Source organism: Hippocampus bargibanti, linkage group LG09 (assembly GCF_051943395.1).
Source record: "Hippocampus bargibanti isolate YZ-2025 linkage group LG09, ASM5194339v1, whole genome shotgun sequence".
NCBI classification, from domain to species: domain Eukaryota; kingdom Metazoa; phylum Chordata; class Actinopteri; order Syngnathiformes; family Syngnathidae; genus Hippocampus; species Hippocampus bargibanti.
In genome coordinates this window covers 12,537,462-12,551,822 of record NC_142742.1, presented here as the reverse complement: position 1 = coordinate 12,551,822, position 14,361 = coordinate 12,537,462, and the positions used below count along the sequence as shown (strand labels likewise).

The window sequence follows — 14,361 nt, the reverse complement described above, 5'->3', positions numbered from 1 at the left end:
GGAATCAAATCACTTCCAAGGGAAGGAACCACAACTTGACAGATGAAAAATGTTTGACCAAATATGTTACATACACTGTAGTAAAAAGTGCTACACAAACTTAAGGCGACGAACGATCCACCTGTGAGGATAAAAGGGAGTTGGAGGTGTTTTAGCTACATTCAGGCGTAAAATGGCTACCGTTACAGAACATGTAGTCTTTTCTTTTTTTTTTTTTTCTTGTTAATAACCGTAGACGCATTTTGAACTCGATGCTACATGAACCCCACCTGAATGATGGTAAATGCGAGCACATTATTGTAATGCAAGAGTGCGACACAAGGAGTATGTTTGCAAAAAAATGATAAAACCAGAGATGGAATTTAGGCAGAATGATAGTGTGTGTGCATGTCATCCCAGCAAAGCGATCACAATTGCATAATTCAAAATCAGTACACCAGTACGGTTTTGCCCAGAGCAGAATCACTTAACTCACTCACTTTCAGCCCATTTACCACTTCCTTGTCACTTCAATGTTTCTTTATTATAATTATATATTTTTTTTTAACAAAGAGTATTTACTCTCGCAATGTCAATTCTGAGTATTTTGTAGTGTAGTTCAAGCACCTCAAATTATTTTAGCATTTACTGTATTTTCCATGTATTTTTCCCCACACTATAACGTGCACATATAAGCACCAACTATTTTCAAAAGCTGACAGTGCACCTTTCAATTCCATGTATGTTATATATGGATCAATATTCTGATTTCTTGGACTTAATATTTTAAATGTTCTCTAAAGCACTTTGTTACAGATGCAGCTGTTGTGAAAGCGCTATATCAATAAAGCAGTATCGTATTTCCTTTGATGTAGCTCCATCTAGTGGATTGCTTATCACAACCGCAGCCACTGTTGTCGCTTCTAATCTACATGTATCGTGTAATGTATTGTGGTGAGACCTATACACTAATGTAGTGGCGGACCGTCATGGCCTGCAAGGCCTTCTCTGCTGACCGAAAAATATCTGAATCACAGACTGATGTGAATTTTTGTCCATGAATTCTTATTAAATAATTCCAAATTGACTTTGAGCTTCCTTTCATTATTTTCCCCCTGTTGCGCTGCTTCTAGATGTGTGTGTAGATGTCAATCTCATTATAGCCATCCTTTGTAAACAGGGTCAGAAATCCAACTGGACATCTTCACAATCAGTTCTGCGGGCCCTGGAGCATAAAATAAGTGTCAATGAAACTGTTGCTTTAAGCAATCAAATTTCGAGTTGGCAGCCCAAGGCCTGCTTGCAGGTGCTGTAAACGCCAGAGTTTTTGCAAACTATGATTGGCTTGTCACTAGCCACAAGCCACACGTGACAAGAGCAGCCTGGCCAGAGCTTGCACATTGTATTGGTAGCGAGCTGCATAATCAAATATATTGTGTTGATTTGAATGGTAGTTTTGTCAACCCACAATGGCTGAGGGAGGAGAAGAAATTTATGCGGTTGCAGATTTACTGTTAAAGCCAAAGCCTGGACTTTTCAAGAAAAAAAATGGATATCATTAAGAAAGGTCGGTCAGTTATTTCCTGGCTAATAGTACCCTCTTGTGGACTTGTATTAAATCACACCACACTTTTGATCATACAGTCGAGATCAGGGGTCTCAAACTCGCGGCCCGCGGGCCAACTGCCCCGAAAGAATATTTTTCCGCCCGCCTTGACATGAAAGATTAATGTTAGTGCGGCCCGCATGATTGATATGAATGAAACTTGTGTGTGGAGCTGAACAAACCATGGAACAAACCACCATATTGGAGCTACAGAGGGAATTTAATCACAGATTTGCAGATTTCAAGACGCACAAAGCCACATTTCAAATTTTTGCCAACCCATTCTCTTTTGATGTGCAAGATGCCCCTTCTGTGTTCCAAATGGAGCTCTGTGACCTACAGTACCACTCTGCACTCAAAGCCAAGTTCAGGGATGTGAATGGAGAAGCAGACAAGCTTGGGCAATGTTTGAGAGAGTTAACCCCCAGCTTCCCTGGGGAACTTTCCCGAATGTTCAAGCGGACCATGTGTCTTTTTGGGAGAACATGCTTATGTGAGAAGCTCTTCTCCACCTTGAACTTCAATAAGTCCAAGTACGGGTCTAGACTTACTGATTAGCATCTTCAAGCCCGACTCAGTCTCCACTGCCTCCTCCCTCAAGCCAAATGTGGCTCGGCTTTGTGAAAAGAAGCGCTGCCAGGTCCCGAGCAGCAAGAAGTAGGCAATTGAAGCCATTTTCATTCATGTTCAATATTTTATTCATGTTCAGAAAGTTAAAGGTTAAAGAACTGTGAATAGACATTTGAAACATTATTAAAATAAGTAGTTTCCTGTGTTTTTTTCAGTCGTCTGCATCTGCCTTATGATCATTATAATTATTTTATTTATTTATTCCTGGTTAATTTATTTTTTATTCATTTTTCCATTTATTCATTTTTTGTGTTAAAAATAAAGATTTTGAGAACATTGGAATGTTTTATCTGTGCTTTTCTTGTGAAAATCCTGATGCGGCCCAGCCTCACCCAGACTCTGCCTCCAGCGGCCCCCGGGTAAATTGAGTTTGAGACCCCTGGTCTAGATTGACTCATACGTGGCACTGCAAAAGGCCAAGCGATTACATTCACGGCTCGCCACTGCCCGAATGAAAACAGTTTTGCTTAATAGGCCATGCATGGAGGTGCGCCTGCCTAATTCTCCGAACCACCTTTCAGTGGGGAAAATATGGTACTCAATATTTCCCACAATGAAACTTTATACACAAAACTATAAAGTAGGTACTTTTTAGGGGGATCCTCTCACATTTTACCTTAGCGACTTTGACGTGATCTGCTTTACTTTACCAAAAAATGGATAGGGCGTTATCCAAACAAACAAAAAATAAGATGATCATTTGAGAGTTGGTCCACAAGTTAGTTGGTTGTGAAAAGGATATTGGATCAACCAAACTTTAAAATCAACAATGTACCAATGGGCCTGATCACTTTGCTGCGATGACAATAACGTGATAAAATAAACCCATTGAAACCGATGAATGATAAAGTCAACGAGGGCATAGAAAATACGAAGCATCCGTACCGTATTTCCTCATCCATGTAAATGTGCGTGGGTTGAAAAGGTTGAAACTATAAGGTTGAAAAGGTTGAAACTATAATGGTCCACCTTTACAGATCCCATGACTGCTCTGGACAGTTTGTGTTGTGGTAATGCTGCTTGCCACATTACTATCGGACATCTTTTTACATTTTATATTTTTCCTGAGGGGTAAAGAGGGGGAAATACGTTATTTCAAATGTATCCCAAGTAAATGGATGAATGATGATAAAAAGGTGACAGTCTGTGGCGTTCTTGTGTAAGAGTGCCATACTTGGTGTTGGAGGTCAATCAATGAAGATTAAAAATGGGAAGGAATGTACAAACTTGCATAAAGTGATATCGCAGAGCAGCTTTATAGTAAGGTGCCCTAAAATCAAACATTTGTTTCTATCAACCGTACAGGCTTTTCTGTTGCTCCCCTAAAGGGAGTAGCTGCTTGTTGCTGGAGGTCAAACTACCAACAAGCCAAAACATTAACACCTGACCACTAACATATATGCAAGTTTGCAATTTGGAATAATGAACGGGAGATCCGATTGGCTGCTGTGATGGTTAAATGGATGTAAAGACAGACATAATTAAAGTTCTTGCTCCCTCCCTTCCCTAACCGCAACATTTATGGCTATTAACAGACTGACACGTGAATGACATCATAGAATCATCAGAACACAGATTTAGACAGACATTCTGAAAGGTCTTTGTACGCATTTTCCCTGGGATTTTATATTTGGATTTACCACATGGGGGAAATGGCTGCTTTTGGCTATTGTCAATCCTAAGGCTATCCGTTTCTGTTTTGGCTCCACCACCACTTGGGGAGCCTGTGTCTGAAAGGACAGACATCTCTTTGAGAGAAACACAGATTTTAAAAACAAAAGTCTTTCAATTGGCTTTTCAGTCTGCACTGAATTGTTTTAAAAGAAAGAGGAGTGCCACTCTAAAATGATGCATGTGCACATAGGAGTGGCCACCCCCCTTGAAGAAACACACATTCCTTAAAGGTTGTTCAAAGTACAAGACAGTACATACAGTAGAAGCAACTCGGTTCTATTAAAAGCGCAAAGTTATAAAACGATGACATCATCCAAGGGAAAGCGCTGTACGGGTTTGAGCGAAGTTGTCTCCACCTCAACCATGAACACGACAAACAAATCATGTTGTGTGCAAATTGAGTGAACACCAAACATGTGTGGTGCTCCTCAAATGCTACTTGTCTGAAATTGTATAGCTACGGCAAGTGATGGGGGTGGGGGCATACTTGGGTTGAGCACAAAAAAGACAAGAGCAGTTCATTGTCCATACAAGAGAAACACTCAGCATGTTTGTGATATTCCACCGACAACAAAAGCACTTAAAGGGGTGCATGCTTGCTGCCCCAAACCATGAATTTCTAACGAGTCTGACCCGGGTGGGGTCTTTGACCTTCCACTCTTCTCTTCAGTGCCACACTGTCAACTCGCTTATTTGCCATGCAGAGAGATGGATCGCTAATCAGCTTGGGCTTCGTGCAGGCTTAGCCCCCAAAAATTAAGCACTCAAAGCTAGTATGAAGAGAAGAACAGTGTGAACAGAAGGGCAGATGAGGCAGGGGGATCAAAATGAACACGGGCCATCCTTTGAGCGGCTTTCCACATCAATGGCTCTTGGTTGTGGCGTTTATGTTGGCAAAGGGTCATCGTCGCCTTTACTGCACTTGCACTTGCAGCACAGGACGATGGGCGTGGCCAGGAGGAGGAAGGGGGAGGCAACCAGCAGGAGTAAGCCAAACCCAGCAAAGAGGCCAACAACCTGCAAAGAGATCAAATTGTTTTCAACCAAACTTAAGAAGATGCTCAAAACCAATAAACAACATGACTCTACTCCATAAATCCCGAGTCACATTATGATTGCATTTGTGGTGTGGCAAACTTGAAAATTAAACACATATAGATAGCATTCCCCACTCCCCCCGGTATCACCTCATCAGCATAACGACCCTCATCAGCATTGCGAAAGTTGCCTAACCTGTTTTGCCTGAGCAGGCTATTGTATGAACGATCCAAATTGAACCTCACACCACCAGACCGGTTTAATGAAGGATTTTGTTGTTTTATAAGAATCGCCTCTTTTACCCCCCTTTCAAACCATCTATGTTCTTTCGCTAAGATTTTAACCTCATTGTCGTCAAATGAGTGTATAAATGTACTGCCGATTGAGACCCACTAGTATTATCCCTGCGATGTTGATAAAGTCTTTTTTTGAGAATTTGTTGAGTGCTCTTTACAATTTTCATTCTTACAATGTATGGAATAAACTACATTACTTTGTTTTTCATTTGGTAGCCTATCTTTTGGATGCACTAATTTTTGCCTTAACGTGTTTATCGGTTTGAAATAAGTAGGAATTTTATGTTGCCAAAGGACTCTTTGTAATTTTTCAGAAACTCCTGCAATGTACGGTACTGCTACTCCTCTCCTTTTAGAATCTTGAGAATTATTGGTTTCGTTCGCTATTCTTTCTTTCTGACATTTGTTGAATGACCACTGAGGGTACCCACAGTTAGTGAGTGCTCTCCTGATATGTTTTGACTCCTTTTCTCTACCTTCAGTGCTAGTTGGTATTAGTTTAGCCCTATGTTGGAGGGTTCTGATAACTCCTAGTTTATGTTGTAAAGGGTGGTTAGAGTCAAAAAGTAAGTATTGGTCAGTGTGCGTAGCCTTCCTAAAGACTTCTGTTTTTAGCGCTCTGTCCTCTTTTATAATTACTTTACAATCCAAGAAGGCTAGTTGGTTCTCTTGAATGTCCTCACGAGTAAATTTAATGTTGAAGTCTACAGAGTTGAGATGATCTGTGAAGGATTGAATTTCTTGTTTCTTAATTATGACAAAAGTATCGTCCACATATCTAAACCAGTGTCTAGGTTTTGTCCCTGGGAAGGATGTGAGGGCCTGTTTCTCCATCTCTTCCATCTTCTTCAAAGATTAGCCACTATGGGTGAAACTGGTGAGCCCATAGCACAACCATGGATTTGTTTATAAAATTTTTCCCGAAATTGAAAATACGTAGTATTAAGGCAGATTTCTAATAATTGGCAGATGTGATCCGGTTTCAGTTTGGTTCTTTCATGCAGAGAAACATCCGCCAGCAGCCTCGTCCTCACCACTGAGACTGCTGCTGGGGTTGGGACAGATGTAAAGAGAGAAGTCACATCGTATGATGCCAAAGTTTCCTCAGGTTCCAATATGAGGTCTTTGATCCTCTCTACAAACCCTGTGGTGTTCTCTACGTGGTATTCTGTGTTACCAACCAACGGAGCTAAAATAGTTTTTAAATATTTGGCTACATTGTATGTAATGGAGTCAATGCTACAAACAATGGGTCGGAGGGGGAACCCTTCTTTATGTATTTTTGGCAGGCCATAGATACATGGCGTGGCCTCTCCCGGGTATAATCTAAAATGATAATTTTTGAGTTTGGACATGTCCAGAGGAGAGAGAGAGTGAATATAGGAGACAGAGAAGACCAAAGAGGAGTTTTATGGATGCTGTGCAACAGGACACTAAGGTAGCTGGTGTGAGAGAAGAGGATGCACAAAACAGGGTTAGATGGAGGACACTGATTCGCTGTGGCGGCCCCTAAAGGGAAAATAGCCGAAATAAAAAGAAGAACACTAATTATATAAGATAATATTTTTTAATAGATGTGAGAACATTAAAGGTTTCCTCAGTTCCAGATATCTATATTTTTTTAGTACTGTTCACAATTCAACTGGGACAGACTCCACTCGAGCAATAGAAAATGTTTTTAGGGCACTGTTGTACAAGTTATTTCGAAGCTATTCTAACAAGAAACTTCTCTTGACGGTGTTTCAGGAGAGATGTTGTGGTAGTCGTGGCATGTTGTCAAAAACAAGGCAAAACAACAAACACGTTGAATTATCTGAACAAGGGGCACGCAAGTGATGTAACAAACGGGATGAAAGTGTGTCCACAGGTTGCATAGCCTGCCTATCTAAACATGAGCAGCTTAGATGCTAATAGTTACTTCTACAGCAACCGTGCGAATCAATCAACCGGCTGATCTTTTGAGCGTGCACATTTGCAAAATAAATAAATAAATAAATAAATAAATACTGAATGCGAATATCAGTGTCTGAAACTCATTGCAATGGTGATGGACAGGCTGACAGACATCTTTGGACTACAGCTTCGGCTATATTTGTAGTTTGCCAAGACAGTTAGACAAGAATCTCCTTGGACCATGATGTTTGCAGATGACATTGTGATCTGTAGCGAGAACAGGGAACAGGTGGCGGAGAAACTAGAGGTGTGGAGATATGCCCTGGAAAGGAGAGGAATGAAGATCAGTCGCAGCAAGACGGAATATATGTTTGTCAATGAGAGGGATCCAAGTGCAAGAGTGATGCTACTGGGAGAAGAGATAAAGAAGGTGGAGGATTAAATACTTGGGGTCAACTGTCCAGAGCAATGCAGAGTGTGGAAAAGAGGTGAAGAAGCGTGTGCAGGCAGGCTGGAGCGGCTGGAGAAAAATGTCAGGTGTGATGTGTGATAGAAGGGTTTCAGCTAGGATGAAAGGAAAAGTGTATAAAACAGTGGTGAGACCAGCCATAATGTTTGGACTATGCCACTGAAAAAAAGGCAGGAAGCAGAGCTGGAGGCAGCAGAGCTGAAGATGTTGAGGTTTTCTTTGGGAGTGACCAGGTTGGATAGGATCAGGAATGAGTACATTAGAGGGACAACTCATATTAGATGCTTTGGAGAGAAAGTCAGAGAGGCCAGACTGAGATGGTTTGCACATGTCCAGAGGAGAGAGAACGACTATATCGGGAGAAGGATGCTGAATCTTCAACTGCCAGGCAGGAGACCGAGAGGAAGACCGAAGAGGAGGTTTATGGATATAGTCAAAGAGGACATGAAGGTAGCTGGTGTGAGAGAAGAGGATGCACAAAACATCGATAGATGGATCCCTTTCTAAAGATTTTGCTCCAGTTGTTGTCATGGTGCACAATGCAATGTTTGCGTGGCGTTGTCTGCTCAAAGCCATGTGGCCTCCTCTTTCTACGCGGCTTTCAAAACTCTGAAAGTACACTTTTCAGTCACAGTATAGTCCGATCACGAAACAGGCGTCTAATATGCTGCCGAAAGTAAAAAGTGTACTTGAAAGTTTTGGAAGCTTTGAAAGAGGAGTCCACGTAGCTTGTAGCGGTTAGCTTGTAGCTTTTGCTTTATTGAATAAAACAAACGTTTGATTTGAAAATAATATGTATATTTTTTTTCTTGAAGAAGTTCTCGGCCGCTCCGGCCGAGACGTTTTGAAATTTGTACGCCCGACGAAAAAGTTGTACGCCCTGGGCCTCCGGGCAGACATTATTTCAAACACTGCTTATATCACAGAATCAGAATCATCTTTATTGGCCAAGTATGTAGGACACACAAGGAATTTGTCTCCGGTAGAACACGCTGCACTAGTATCATCAAAAGAAAGAGGCACTATACAGTTATATTTGGGTTACTAATATCACTCTACTTTTAACTCATTCACTGCCATTCCTGAATATATTTGGGAATTGAAAATATGACGGGGAGCACCATTCCTGAATGTGTTCGGGTTTTGTATTTTCTTGCAGGGTGCCAATAAAGTGCTGGTCAGAAATCTGGAAAGTTTTTTCCATTCTGTTATGAGACAGCATTTACCTTTTGTACAGCTGCCCCCACTTGCACCTCATATTAAACCACACCCATATAATTTAGGAATTAACTCTTTTTTTCTGGTGAAAGAAGAGAATCTAAGGCAGGGGTGTCCAAAGTCGGTCCTTGAGGGCCGCTGTCCTGCCTGTTTTCCAGCTCACCCAGGAGCAATGCACCTGATTCAAATGACCTGATCATTTGAATCAGGTGCGTTGAAAGGGCCTTGGAATGCTTCTCTCATACAATTCAGGTTATCAAACAAAACATGCACCTGATTCAAATGACCTGATCATTTGAATCAGGTGCGTTGCTCCTGGGTGAGCTGGAAAACAGGCAGGACAGCGGCCCTCGAGGACCAACATTGGACACCCCTGATCTAAGGCATCTTACACTGCATGGAATGTGTATGTAGTCTTAAAAATCAATATTCTGTGGGTCCTGGAATCTTAGTGAAAATGAAAAAAAAAACCGTGGCACTGGAGTGGACAAATTTTTGCACGTTTGGCAGTGAATGAGTTAAAAACAATAATATTTCCTTGGAATGAACCAGTGGCATTGAAAGGTGTTCTTGAAATGAGCAGGTGAGTTACATAACCAGAAGAGGGAGCCAGACACATTAAAATATCGACACAAAACTGGACTGCGCAAACAGGCAGTCACATGCAGCAACCACATATTGTACCGCCATTCCTACTCTTTGTGGTCTGACACGTGTTTTTTTGTCAACAGTGTATTTGATTTTTTTCGTAACATTTTTTTTTTTTTTTTACTGGATTACTAACCATACCTTATAACAGGGGTCGGGAACCTTTTTGACGAAGAGAGCCATAAAAGTAAAATATTTAGAAATGTTTTACAGTGAGAGACACAACACGCAAGTGCGCGCACACACACACACACAAAATTGCGCTTTCCGCCAACCGCAACTCCAACAGAAAATGAACAAAAAAAGAGAGAATATGTATTTAGATTTATCGGCGAGCCATATGCAATCATCAAAAGAGCCATATATGGCTCGCGAGCCATAGGTTCCCGATCCCTGCCTTATAAGGAGCAGAATGTTCTTGAAAGGGCCTTGGAATGCTTCTCTCATACAATTCAGGTTATCAGATAGGCTATTTTTATGATGGAAAGATTGTGGTGGTGGATGTTGTGTACGTATGAGAGAGTGAGAGTGTGATAAGGAGAGGCAAAGGGGGTGAAATGAGGCAAGCCAAACAAAGACACGCACGCAAACACACGACAAGCAAGTGATGCAGTGGCTTGCTCCCCCCACCAGCTGAACTGTAATTGTGTGACTCAGGCCGCCCCACTGGGCAGCAGATGCCACTGTGTATGCTAATAATGACAAAGGAAGGAGGGGGTTGGACAAAAGGGACACAGTACATGAGTATCTTGTTGAAATCAGCATGTACGTCAACTGTGTCCGCAAACAGTTTTACTTGCATCATACATTTTTTCCTCAATTTTTCTTTTCCGGCTATTGCAATTACAGTGATACCTCACTGTACCTTCGTGTTTTTCGATGATCTCATTCTTCTGCTCGACCGTAATTTTCTTTTGTCTTCTTCGGCTTAACACTAGCTGTGGGAGGTGGGGGGGTCTTTTTTTTGGTCCCATAATAGCAAAAGTACGACACTTGATAACAAACAAGCACTGTTCGACCATGTGGTTTGGTGTTCATCCGCCGAAAAGTAGTTCACCAGCCACTGTGGCGCTGAGTGGTTTGGTTCATCCGCTGAAAAGTCGTTCGTCAGCCGCGACTAAATGCTCGCGAATTTAATGTTCGTGAGGTGAAAAGTTCGTGAGCAGAAGCCTTCGTATGTGGAGGTATCACTGTATTTCTTCCCACAGTTGTCAATATTGTCCATGACTTCTGACTTTAAATTACAGTATTTTCCCTTGTATGAGGCACACCCCAATGAATGGTGTATTTTCAAACTTTTTTCCATTTATAAGGCACACCACATTATAAGGGCCACACCAGGGGTGTCAAACTCATTTCGCATCGCGGGCCACATACGGCCTAGAGAGATGTCAAGTGGGCCGGACCATTAAAATTATACCATACTCTACTAAAAATAGCAAAAATATCATGTTTTTCCTTTGTCTTGGTGTAAAGAAGCACAAGAACATTAGGAAAATATTGACATTTAATGTACTATCCTTTTACAAAACATTTCATGAAACACCTCATATTTCCTTAGACAAATGTGCAATTTACTTTTATCATTCACAAATATGCATTGCAACTGATCCCAATGATTGTACAAAGGCACAAAACTTTAATTGGTACTGAAAAATATAGTAATGCACTTTAAGATTAAATGAGACTTTTAAAGAAATGAATTTTTAAACCACTTACACATACGCGTATAAAATCTAAATGTAATCCCTGCGTACACCTTACAAAATAAGGAGAGTGATTTTAAATGTGTACTGAAGAAAGTGTTCACCTGTCCTGTAAATCTGCAAACTTCATACATGAAACATACATACACATACCATACTGAAAATTTATGGAGTTGTATGAACAGTAGAATTCCATCACAGAACTTTTGTTTTGAAGCTGCAGACTAATTTTAAAGTGTGGTATGGCAGGCTTTGGATAATGTTGCTGTCGATGAAATTTATAGTGCGAACAACCACCTCCATGACGTGGTCCATTTTCAGCGACTTGCAACACAATGGCTCCTGGTGCAAAATACAGTGAAATGTCCAGAAACGATCTCCTCCATTAAGGGCTTGTGCTTTGTCTTTGAACTTTGTCGCGACACCTGCTTTCTTTCCGACCATGGATCACGCGCCGTCTGTAGCCAGGCTGACAGCGCGGGACCAGTCCACTCCAACTCTGTCCAATACAGCAACGACAGAGCCGAAAATGTTCTCGGCTGTTGTGGTGTCCATCATTGGCACCAACTCAAGAAACTCTTCAGTAACAGTCAATGTCTCATCAACTCCTCAAATAAATATGGCCAGTTGGGCCACGTCTGTGATGTCAGTGCTCTTGTAAATTGCCACGGAAAATGCAATAAATCCTCTGCTATAGTATTCCTCGTCAGGCTAATATTGGCAAAAGCTTGTCGCTTCTCGGAACATACAAGTTCAGCCGCCTTCATCATGCATCGTTTAACAAGGTCACCATCGGAATACGGCTTCGATGCTAATGCTATTTCGCTAGCAATTAGGTAGCTGCCTTTTACCGCTGCTTCATTGACTTCCCTGCTCCGGATGAAAGTTGACTGCTGTTTCCTCAGACCCGCCAGCAATTCGTTAATCTTTTCTCTTCTCAGTTGTCCTTGGAACCAGTCATATTTTTCGCTGTGATGAGTCTAGTAGTGGTGTCGAATATTATATTCCTTCAATACCGAAACTTGTTGCAAACACACCAAGCACAAAGGTTTTCCGTGCATCTCTGTAAAAAATAGGACGTGGTCCATTTTTCTTTGAAAAATCTATACTCCTTATCTACTTTTCTCCGTTTGGATAAAGACATATTGGCTAATGAGGGTGTAGCGGAGAGGTAGAGACCAAGGTATTAACAACGTCGTAACAAGCAGCAGATGGCGCATTGACACGTCTGCTGTTTTCAGTCTGTCTCAGTGATGCGGCGTGTCTTCTACTCTGATGGAAATAGTGTGTCCCTTAGCGGATAATCCATGAATTGCAGCGAATTAAAAATATTAATTCCATGTTTTTTATGCATTTTTCCAGTTTCAAATTATCCTGCGGGCCTGATCGAACCTCCTTTGGGGCCGGTTCCGGCCCGCGGGCCGTATGTTTGACACCACTGGACTACACTAAAGGCTGGGGTTAAGCACTATTTCTCCAGGGGGAAATGGAGTCGGAGGCTGGTGGCAGTAGTTGTGAGACGCGTTGTGGCTCAATTTGATGTCACATATAAAGCGCAGGGTCATCTTTTGAAGAAAATGAAGGCTTTTGGGTGCGCTTTATAAACCGGAAAATACAGTAAATGTAAAAAAAACACCCAGTGCAGTCACTCGTGGTTTTAATAAATAAATAGATAGATACATAAATATATAGATAAATAAATAGGTAGATGAATAAATAAAGAAATAAAACCGTGGAGTAACTAGTGTAGATTGACCACCTATATCCGACATTTGTAACATATTGAGTCAGATTTTGAAATCTAATGCCTTACAAGTTTGCCGGTTGATTTCGTTGTAAATGTGGGCCTTAGATTCAGTAGGATTATGTAAAAAAACACTTAGTCAATTCATTGCATACATTCAATTACTTTTTTCTTTTCTTTAAAGAAAAAAAATCGTAAATTCAATTCATGATTGATGCAGTTCACATTTCTTTTTTTCAAATGTCATTTGATATTAGCATTCGACTTTAGGAATCATTTTCTAGACCAGGGGTCCCCAACCATTTTTGCGCCACGGACCGGTTTAATGTCAGACTATATTTTCACGGACGGGCGGATAAATACAACAAAATAAAATGATACGACAGGCATGGAAACGTTTTTTTTTTTCTTTTTTTAAAATATAATAATAAATGTGAATCCATTGTGTATTTTTATGCAACTTTATTAGCAGAGTCCTGGTAACATCGCACCAACAACATATGTAACATCGTCTCTGCCCCTTAACGCTCTACGGTCACCATGGTAATGTTTAAACGTGCCTTCAAAATAAGATACACCACAAAAGCAAGTAGAAAGCGCATGAAAAATACAACTCACTACAACTGAATCAGTGGGTCCCCTGAGCTTGTTTCTCTACAATGAGACGGTCCCATCTAGTAATGGGGGACAATGACATGATAATGGGGGACAATGACACCCGAAGTGTCTTGCTTATGTCCAGTCTACTCCGTTGTTATGTTTGCTGTCACTGCAGAAAACCCCGCTTAAAGGACAACCGACGTCACTTTTTTGTTTCTTAACTGACACCAGAAAAACGTTTTATAGCATCTAAAATACCCAAAACACGCAGTATGATATTTTTATTCATATGCAAAACACCAATAAAAATGACTTAAAGTGTCCAAAATCTGCAAAAACATTGAGCTGCGAATCGGGCATTTTCAGAAAGTCCCGCCCCCAGTTCGTGATGTCACACCAAGATGTCTTGCATTTCTGGAGAATCAAAACAATGGCTTCAGATTCGGAGAATCAAAACAATGGCTTCAGATTCGGAGAATATGCTTTCTTGTTACACCTCCAGTTATGAATATGATTCAAATAGTTCTGAAGAGGAAAGCATACATGTTTGCAATCGATTAAAGAATTTATTCCATGCAATTTTGAGGCAACATTGGGGAGAAATGGATCACCAGAAAAGAGGCACAAAATGGTGACCTCCTGTGGCCACCTCCGTTTCCACAGGCTGATAAATTCCTTATATGGAGCTTGGACACCCTCTTCTGTCGGCTTTTGGGTGCAACACAAGGTTTTCAGACCAAACAATACAGCAAAATACATTGACGTGATGGAAGGACTGCTACAATGTGTCTTTTTTTCGGTGTGGGGCGTTCCTTTAGTGACGTCACGTACGGACTCGTCACCAACTCAAAAACTAGACT

General features: G+C 41.2%; 1 protein-coding gene across 7 annotated transcripts in view; it reads right to left on the bottom strand.

Annotated features, from left to right (window-relative positions):
- Positions 1-1,786: 1,786 nt before the first annotated feature.
- The window catches only part of rnf144aa (ring finger protein 144aa), a 154,829-nt gene continuing 142,254 nt past the window's right edge, over positions 1,787-14,361 (bottom strand). For 4 of the 7 annotated variants that reach the window (XM_089003890.1, XM_089003888.1, XM_089003889.1 and 1 more), the window contains one exon: positions 1,787-4,906. In XM_089003890.1, the coding sequence (XP_088860016.1) occupies positions 4,775-4,906 (132 nt within the window). In that variant the 3' untranslated portion in view covers positions 1,787-4,774. The other 3 variants (XM_089003895.1, XM_089003892.1, XM_089003891.1) reach the window with 3 other exon arrangements.